The 10585-nt window shown below is 35.9% G+C and overlaps 1 protein-coding gene across 1 annotated transcript in view; it reads right to left on the bottom strand.

Moving 5' to 3' along the window:
* Positions 1-299: 299 nt before the first annotated feature.
* pug (pug C-1-tetrahydrofolate synthase, cytoplasmic) overlaps positions 300-10585 on the bottom strand; it is a 31562-nt gene continuing 21276 nt past the window's right edge. Inside the window, exons 13-20 of the mRNA XM_071591216.1 lie at positions 10249-10466; positions 9254-9464; positions 8582-8730; positions 5560-5663; positions 5316-5474; positions 3255-3381; positions 1676-1828; positions 300-820 (exon numbers count right to left, since the gene is read on the bottom strand). Coding sequence (XP_071447317.1) covers positions 731-820; positions 1676-1828; positions 3255-3381; positions 5316-5474; positions 5560-5663; positions 8582-8730; positions 9254-9464; positions 10249-10466 — 1211 coding nt within the window. The 3' untranslated portion in view covers positions 300-730. The remainder of the gene's footprint in view (positions 821-1675; positions 1829-3254; positions 3382-5315; positions 5475-5559; positions 5664-8581; positions 8731-9253; positions 9465-10248; positions 10467-10585) is intronic.

The following is a 10585-nucleotide window of genomic DNA, read 5'->3' as shown; positions in this document are numbered from 1 at the left end:
CTTGGTCATCTACATATTTTTATTTGAAGAGTTCTACACCTACTTCATTTATTTTTACTTATTTATTTAGCCTTAGTCCGAAAACAGCACTTTTTGGATTTTACATCGGAATATTAACAGTTATAACAATGGAGACGATTACAAACACCCAACCCTAAGGTGGAGGAAAACCCACCTAGGCAGGAGTCGAACCCACAACCCATGGATTGGCAGACGAGGACCATACCCCGCCACCACCGAGGCCGGCGAAGGCCTACTTGAAAAGGGTTCACATAAACCAAATGGCATGTAGACAGACCTTACTGTAAATGAGTTTAATAACTACATAAAGTTCAAGTAATACATGATAATTAACAAGCATTACTTCATAAATTCTAATAAAATTGTTGAGCAATCATATGACTAAAGCTTTCACCAACAATCAATATTGTGGCACTAACAACTATCTGAATAATATTTTGATTGTTTAACTGATAGTAGTACCAAAAAAAAATATACTACCATCCATAGACTCCCCAGAAGAGGAGCATACAAATGTGCCACTCAAGTCCCTAATCACACTTCATTAATTTGTTTTGTAATACAATGGAAGCATATACAAAAATAGAAAATATTTCAGATCAATAACTGCAGAACATGATCATATATAATGCAAATCTACAATACACTGCCAATTATAAATGCTTTTAATCAATGGGTTAATGCATACATATTTGAATCATTGCAGCCTCTAGGAGAGCCCAATGATTTCTTCAGTCTCTGAATCAAGGTCCATGTCATAAATGACAGGTCGTGTTGACAGTCCAGGCATCTTGGAAATCTGTAAGATAAAGGCAAATCCAATGTTGCAAACTTATTCCCTCTTTCCTTTAAGAGTGAACTTTTAAACATTTCACATTTTTTTAAACCTAATGGATACCAATATACCAAGTACAATGTGCTGTAAAAATAGTTGGGTAATATTCCTGTTTAGCAAACATTAAATTTCTCAGAAAAATGAAGAAATGTACAGAGAAATACCATTTTAAATAAAACACAGTAATCAACCCGAAGGTCGGTTTAGTAGGTGATAGTAGAGTTCACCCAGTACTAAGCCCTATACGGCGTGTGAAAAATCACACATCGGGGTAGGGGGGCCAGTTCCTTTCCCTGTGCCGGTTATGGTTTCCCAGGAAGACCTGGTACCCGAAAAATCACTTTAGCTTGGGTGGAGCTGCAGGTGCCCAGAGTGCCTCGCCCGGGAATCGAACCCGGGACCCTCTGGTTAGTAGTCCAGTACCATTTTAAATGCACATAGAATTAATCACATTAACCAACATTTCAAAATTTATAGCCATATTTATTTGGGAGCTGACGATTTATTAAGCAATAAAGAAATCTGAGGCAAAATCAGATGATTCAATATTCTCCTTAGAAAGTATTACAACACACAAAGGGGAGTACTCGCATGAGATGTTACTAGGAGGGTGGAAAATTCACCAACGGAGTTGGTATGGCAACCAGTCAGGCAGCCAAATACTGATGAAATTGTTATCATTGGAAATCTTAGCATACTTCAGCCAATAATATAGGTGAAACAATTTTAAGCCCATCCAAATTATTATCAAAAGCTATTCATTTATCGGGAGTTATAATGAAAATTCAGCATTTTAAATTCTTGATTTGTGATACTCACTTCTCCCAGGAGAGGCACCAAAAATCCAGCACCAACAGACACAATAATATCTTTGACATGAACAGTAAAGCCAGTTGGTACCCCCTTAAGTTTCTGATCAGTTGAGAGAGATAAATGTGTCTTAGCCATGCAAATAGGCAGCTTATCATAACCCTGGAATGAAAAAAAATTTTAATTCCATAGAAACAATTACTTTTATAACCTCCATGCCTTCAATCAGTCAACATGAGTGAATATTCAGAAGAATTTAACTCAAAATAGTGTTTGTTGGTTCCCTTATTTGTGTAGTGCCGCTAATAAGAGCTGCTCTTAACATGACCGCTCATATAACTGCAGCCTATTGCATGCAAAATCAACAATTGGAAAAGCAGCAACCTCAGCCCATCTGAAAGCAACAGAGTTTATTCAAATTGGATTTCTAAAACTAATACTTTGATTAAAAAATGGCAACATGATAGCCTTGTGCTTGTATTGAAGCCTAAGAATTTTTTAAATTTTCATAGCCTCATTTTCCTGTGATGCCACGGAGATGGGGGTAAGTACATTAACGCCTAGATCAAACCATTCAATAAGTTTAGCCTAGTTATTTTCTAAACTGCAAGGTACCAATATTCTTTCATTTTTCAAATTAAGGCTGATTTAATAAAAAATGCCAGTAAAAGTTTTGGAGATAAGAATTCAATTTCTTGAAATGATTCTCTGCCTATTACCTATTATAATTTTCCTGAAAATTAATGATAGTTTTGGCAAGGGCTCCCGAAATTAATCTGTGCTACCTTTGTTAAAAACCTCAGATGATTACTATACTTGCTGGCATATAGGTTCCACTTTTTACCCCTGAAAATACAGCCTAACTATGGAGTGTGTCTCATGAATACCAGAATTTTGATCTGGTAATCAAAATTATGAGTTGAAATTTGTCACTTTGACTTCATACTGATGTTTGATACACCCTTAAACAAAACAGTAGGTTCCAAAAATGCAAAAAGTGTATGTAATTGTTACAACTTGTGGACATGAGAAAACACATTACACAGTCTTGTTACCTTACTGTAATGATGAAACAAAATGGCCACCTCTTTTGATTTCCAGAAGGAAAACCTTTCCTAGGCATGTTTTTGCATTTCCATTCTCAGGGCGGGAAAGATGAAATGGGGTTGAAGTCGTGGATAGACTATGTGCGGTCCATGCATCTTGGTGGACTGTTAAAGATATCCGCCTCACTAGCATATGATAAGTATAAGAGCCATAGAACAAGAGACTGCAAAAAGTAAAATCAACTTACTGGGGTGACCTAACAAGCCAGATTCAAACATTCAGATGTTTTCATTAATAAATCATTTAAAGGATTTATGAGGAAGAACTGAAACATTTGAATGCAGTCTACAGATTTTCAAATAACACCATCAGGGAGAAGGGAGAGGCCCAGCATTTCGAAGATTTTGTGAATGGGCCATAACTTCATTGAACCCGATGAAATGTGATGGATTTACTACCATTTAACAAATGTGTAATTATTTAATCTGGAAGGGAAGACTGCAGCCATCTTGAATCATATAATTAGACCCTTGGTACTCACCAGTCTTGTGTACTCCTCCAATAATCGCTCAGCCTTTTCAGAAAACTCAACTTTTCCTGCTCCATAGATTTCTTTGGCAATAACCGTGATCTTGTCCAAAATTGGCAAATCAAGGTCATAAAGGAACCTGAAAAAAAAATGTTCAAATAAACTCAATGGTTAATTTCATTTCCACCATGAAACTGTGAAACTTTGCCTGAACAGGGTTGTTCCTGAACCTGACAAAACATGTCCCGACATTTTCAAGACTTTCCAGACCTGCACAGTAAATTTCCAGGTACTTTTTTTACCAACAATGTAACATTATTTTTACATTCCCCAGATAATATACAAATTTCAACTTTTTGCACTCAAATGTTGGTCGTGACTTGACATGCTTTGCATCAGTACCAGCCACATAATGCGTATATTGAGCCACACTTGACACAGATTTCATTGTGAGGGAAATGGGAATTTCAATGGACTTTCTAATAACTTCTTTTGTAATAATCAGCAAGAAAAGATGGATTATAAATAACATTCATTTTTAAGCAACATGGGTTATTTTATAAAGGAATAATAGTGATCAATAATTTACCCATTAATGCCACCTCCAGCCCATTCTGACACCTACTGATATTAGTATTAATTTATTTGTTAAATACTTTATATGGACTTTTTTATTTTAATCAGCGGCCTATTCTTTTATTCTTCTGCGCAGCCAACATCTTTTGAGCCTCCTATATCTTCTCTTGGTACACAACGTTCCTACTCTTACTCTTGCAAGGAGAGAACCCAATTATAGGGTCTCAGATTTTGACTGAAGTTGACAGGCAGATAGTCCTGAGTAGTGACACATTAATCACCTTCTCTAAGAATGCCAAAAAAAGGAAAAACCACAATCACATGACATTTATGAGGAATCTTGTACATGATCTTGTTGGAAAATTCCAAGGTAGTACTCAAACATACAGGGCTAGATTATCATCCACAAACCTAGGGCAACATTTCGATGGAAAGCTCCAATCATACCCTACCCTGGCAAGATCATAAATTCTGTGTTGCTTGTTCTTTAAACAAATATAAAAGGTGGAAGAAGAGAAAATTTATACCAATGCACATATGAAAATAATCCAGGCCTTCATGTGGGTGTATGTTTAAAAAAAATATCACACCATGAAAAATTATAAATGTAAACACACTGTATGAATACATATAAATTTCTTTGATAAAAAATCCAAATAAAAAGTTTATGTGCAAAAAAAATTTAGTTTTTCATTCTAGAGCCACCATTTATAAAATCTGGGGCATCCAAAAACTAAATAAAGAGTGGACTATGAAAACCATTGGAAAAACACCCATAGGTGCTAAGGGCTAAGCCTTCATAATACTGATTATTTGGTAAGCAGGGAGAAAGAATTCAGAATAACTGTATGAGAATACAAGTACAAGTACAGAAGACGTACAAGTACATGCATAAGTAGGGTTGACTCTCTGATTAGGAGGTTCCTTGATAGCATATCCACTCCTTGTCCTGATCCCAACACATGCAAATAATTATAGATAACATGTTCCAGTCACCTCCGCAGTGACAAAAGACCAAAAACGAAATTTGTCCATGTGTAAGCAGAAATTCCAGAGGTAAAAATTAATAAAAGAAACATATTAAAATATACTTGATCATATAAAAATTTCATAATTACTTCCAACAATATTTTATTTCAGTAAAGAAACATAAAAACGGTAGTATTATGTAGTTAAAAAGGAATATCAAAGGCATATAAATGCCCTATTTTCTTTTTCAATATTTCACTTCAACGTGCATGCAGTAGACTTTCCCTAACTTTTCCAGGCCAAAATGAATTCCCTGAATTTTCCATGAATCTCCAGGCCAAAATCCCCCCTGACACATCATCATTTGAAATCCAAACAGAACAACAAATGTAACAAAAAAACAATGAGTAAAATATATGATCAAAAAGCCACACATAAAGATATTAGATATTCACATGAAATTAGGAGGCTGTTTAACGGATGTGCACATATACAGGTATACCTGTATACCTGTATATAGATATTTACTTGAATTTGGGTGGTTGTTTACAGGCTGCAATCACTGACTCAGCCAAGTCAACGGCTCCCTGCCCACCATAGGACCAGTGGCGGCATATTACAGCATCAAAAGCCCCATTTTGTACACTCGATGACTTTATGAGCTCCAATTCAGCATCCGTATCAGACCTGACAAAATCAATTTCCCATAATTAAAAGATTCACAAATGATCAGCAGCCACCCTTTCAACTTCAATATCACTGAACAACTCACGTGAATGCATTAATAGCTACAACAACAGGCACACCAAATTTGTTTCCATTGCTAATATGTTTGTAGAGGTTAGAAAGTCCTTTGCGAAGAAGATCCAGATTCTCCTGTTTCAATTTAGAGAAAAATTCAAACCATTAATTTCTGCCTCTAATGGATAGAACAACTGGGTGAAAAATAGTATATTCACCATTTTTAAAAAATATTTTCATAACAGATGCTCTTCTGAGCCAAATTTTCTATTTGTCCATAATACTTTTCCCTTAATTGAATAAATGAAAAACTCCAATAGCCGTAAACAGTTAACCTTTCTAAACAAAGTACAAATGAGATTAGTTGGCTAACGCCACAAGTCAAAGGATGAGGTAAAAGGTAAAAAGGAAAGGGATAAGAAAGGTAAATATGTAATCCCTTTCCTTTTTACCTTTTACCTCATCCTTTGACTTGTGGCGTTAGCCAACTAATCTCATTTGTACTTTGTTTAGAAAGGTTAACTGTTTACGGCTATTGGAGTTTTACATTTATTTCAATACTACTAGCTGTAAGAGCTCAATTCTATCAATACTTTTTCCTTGTTATTATGTTTACTAGAGAAAGATATATCAGGGTAATAGTGCGAATGGATGTGCAAATTTTCAATTTCTTCAACACATGGACATTCTAATGTGTAAGTCATATCCATTATCCCAATAAGTCAATAGTGATTCGGTAAATGAATTTCAACTAAAATGATTCACTTGATCTCAAGAACTACACTATACTCACCATAGAAGAATAAAAAAATCATGCTACGGAAAAATTTAGATTATTTAGACGGGATGACTATTCAGATTTAACGAAATGTAAAATGCAAATGAAAAATTATCACCAACTTTACTTCATGGTTGTGGGTCCCAGGATGAAGATTACTTGGAAAGCACAAAAACTAAACACAATAGGTAACCAATGTTGTAAAATTGCAAAAGAATATTTTGATTCCGGTGTAATTGTAAGTTCATGGCATTTTATGCTAACATTATTTACGTCTTCATTTAGATATCCCTTTAATTAATATGTGATATCAATGGTAAAGCGAATCACACAAGTGTTTCGCTTTACCAGAAAGATCATGGAATGTATTAAACTCGTATTATGAGGTTCCACTGTAAGCTGTATTCATCTCATCTAGCTTTAGCCATTGCCCTTCTTAATACATACTACCTTGATCAAAAATTTCCCGGAATTTATTCAGAAAATTAAAAATACAAGTTTATTCATCTAAATCTATATTGTCCCCTTCAAAGTAATCCCCATCGACTGCAACACACTTATGCCAGCGCTTGATCCAATCCTCGAAACATTTTTTATATTCGGTTTTCGGTATGTCCATCAGTGCTTCCTGCGATTTTTCCATTACTTCCTCTCGGCTGCTAAAACGCGTTCCCCGTAATGGTTTTTTAACTCGATTGAACAGAAAGAAGTCACAGGGAGCCAAATCAGGTGAATTCGGTGGCTGTTGGATGGTATTTGTTGCATTTTTCGTCAAAAAATTACGAATAATGATAGCACTGTGCGACGGTGCGTTATCATGGTGCAAAATCCACGAGTTTTCTGCCCACATTTCTGGTCTCTTTCGGCGAATTGCTTCACGCAAACGTCTCATAACGCCCAAATAATACTCTTTGTTTACTGTCTGGCCTTCTGGCAAAAATTCATGATGCACTACACCGTTGTAATCCATGAAAACCGTCAGCATTGCCTTCTTTTTTGACTGAAAACGACGTGGTTTTTTTGGTCTCGGCTCATTTGGTGAACGCCATTCACTTGCCTGATGTCTGGATTGCGTGTCGTACTCATAAACCCACGTCTCGTCTCCAGTAATGATCCTTTTGATGAATGTGGGATCGGATTCAGCCTCGCAAATCATGTCTTTTGCGACGTCAACACGGTCTCTTTTTTGCATGAAATTGAGGTCTTTTGGCACCAACTTTGCTGCTACACGACGGAAACCCAAATCATTAACCACAATGTCTTGGGCGGATCCATAGGCAATGTTCAAGTACTCCGCTATTTCTCTGATGGTTAATTTGCGGTTATTGACCAACATTTCTTTTACTTTATCAATTTTTTTCACCGACTTTCGATGTCGATGGTCTGCCACTGCGTTCATCATCTTCGATTGACTCACGACCACTTCTGAACCGCTCGTGCCACTGGTAAACGACCGTTTTTTTTAGAGAATCGTTGCCGAAACACTTTTCCAACATTTCCAACGTCCGTGCGCCACTAAATCCGTTTTTTACGCAAAATTTAATACAAGTTCGTTGTTGCAAATTTAAATCCATTTCTGCAATTGTAAAAAATTGCCAACACACACAGAGATAGATGTACTCTTGGCTACGTAACTTTTGCAAATGTCAAGTTATGACACTAAGATTTAAAGGGAATATCAACAACAGATGTACCAATTTAACAAAAAAAACAGAACTCAAATCGGAACGATGGGAGCGCCACACGGTGGTTATTCCGGGAACTTTTTGATCAAGGTAGTATAGCTCCTCTAGTATGCATAGAGAAGTATATCTCGATTAGATACCTTAGAGTATGCATCTGTATTAACCATGATCTACATCATTGGAATAATTTTAATAGATAAATATTTTAAACAACAATTATTAGAAAAACTTTTTTTTTGTTGCATGCTTGGTGTGTAATCACTCCCTGCCACGCACCATATAGTCAATAATTCACAGGGTCAATATCTGGATCAACCATTAATCAAATTGAGAAGAATATTCATCAGGATGAGCACTTTCGAGTCCCACATGGGCAAAGCCAGTGCTAGTGTGTTTGCATGGGCTATATCACTGTTATGCCATACATACAGAGAAGTTATCAAAAAATAAAGGTTCCTTGCCCAAAAATACAGATGACATTACAGATATTTTATGTACTACAGATACTGCAAATATACAATATAATTTTTAAGTTTGATTTCATCAGCATTCATTAATATAGGAAAAGAGAAGTATGTAAGTCACAATACCTCAACATATTCCTTGGCCAATGGCAGTCCTGATGTCACAGCAGGACCACCGCCATGCATCTTCAAAGCCCTTACGGTAGTCACCAGTACCATGGCATTTGGCACATTCTTGGCACTACGACATTTGATGTTGAAAAACTTTTCCATGCCTTAAAAGAGGAAGAGGATAGAAATGTGTACAAATAATTACCAAATTATTTAGATTCAGAACTTTGTTGCCTGAAACTATTATATTATAGAATAATATTAAACATTATCTTCTATACATGCACGTTGAAATCCCTCCAGCAGGTATTCATCATCCCAGGTAAAGTAAAACTCATTCCAAATACTAATGCCTGTCACAAAATTCCAACTCTAATGAACATGTTTCTCATTCCTTTTAATATTTTTGTAAACAGGAAAGTGCAGTATTGTGATGCAGTGTGATTAAATTATCCATACACGTATGTAAACCATTAAGTACAGGCATTAGATAATACACAAATTTATCAAAACTAGCTCCAATTGTATCAAGACTTTAAAGTAACGTACAACAGAGGATTTTTATCTATGAAATATAATTTCAGTCCTTTTTCTGAACTAAAAAGCTAAAAAACATTCCAAAAATTTAGAAAAAGAATTCATTAAGTCTGACTGGAACTGATTGACATAGACTAAGTGCTTACTCACCAATGTCCGTGCCAAAGCCAGCTTCAGTTATCACATAACCATCTTCTCCAACTAGCTTGAGTGCAATCAGGTCAGCTATGACAGAGGAGCAGCCATGGGCGATGTTGGCAAAGGGGCCAGCGTGGACAAGAACTGGAGTGCCCTCTAATGTTTGCATCAGCGTTGGCTTCATTGCCTCCTTCATCAGAATGGCCAGTGCACCTGTAGCACCCTGATTAAGAGGAACAATCATTCAAGCAAATCACTGACCAAGACAGCATTTTCACATAAACTTGCAAGCAACCTCATTTCACAAGGTTCCAAAAGGCTGGCTGGATACAAAATTAATGATGTTGATCACACACCAATAAAGTTGTAAAAATTAAGGTTATCTAACCATTTTTCATTTGAAAAAGAATGTTTCTTTCAATAAAAGTTGTAACTTCATATAAGTTCCAAGGAGATAACTTGGCACCAAAAATTAACAAAAAGGGGTGATATACCTCTACTTTTTCCTACTTCCAATTTTACCTAAAAAATCAAATAATAAGTAGGCTAACTCAACAATGATATCACCAGGTAAATGATTATCCATGCTCACCAAAAATATCTAGAACTATGAAAAACCTAGGGTAAAAACACTATCCCATTAATAACATACCAAATAAAAATTATCGCAAACATTCAAGGTGATAAAAAGTCATGGTAAATTCCTTGAGGGGTGGTCAATTTTGCTATTTTAAGCACTTTTTCCCTTCTGGTGATATGTCCAAAAATTGCACTTGGTTACAAAATTTTAGGGGACACAAAATTTGATTCAGCAACATTTGTAAACAATACAGAAATTGCATCATTGTTTCCATAAACATCATGATTAAAGAGTTAAATATTGTTACTACAGTTAAATAAATGTGCATCTTCAATAAAATGATGCCCTTAGTGGGTAGTTTTTACCAAAAATGAATAATATTTTTGGGAAAATGTATTTTTTTTGTTCAATCTTCAAACAAACATACCAAATCATCTGCAGTCACAGGAACACCTTTACGATCCAAACCCACGACTATTTTGCTCAGTCGGTCTTTCATATCAGCGATGCTAGTAGCCAGGGCCAGGATGGCCATGATTTCACTGGTCACTGAGATGGAGAATGATGCCTCACGGGTATGGCCCTGCTCAGTGCTTGATTGACCAATGGTTATCTTCCGTAGATATCGGTCATTTGTATCAATCACTGAAGAATTTAAAAAAATATATATTTTCCTCATGCCTGGTAAATATTTCAGATAAAAAATATAACATGATTTCCCTACAGCCTATGGGTCTTTCCTCTGTTCTCCAATCTGAAGAAAC

Source organism: Hetaerina americana, unplaced genomic scaffold (assembly GCF_022747635.1).
Source record: "Hetaerina americana unplaced genomic scaffold, ioHetAmer1.1.p SCAF_44, whole genome shotgun sequence".
NCBI lineage: Eukaryota > Metazoa > Arthropoda > Insecta > Odonata > Calopterygidae > Hetaerina > Hetaerina americana.
The sequence above is the reverse complement of the archived record's forward strand: the minus strand, read 5'-3'. Positions and strand labels throughout refer to the sequence as shown.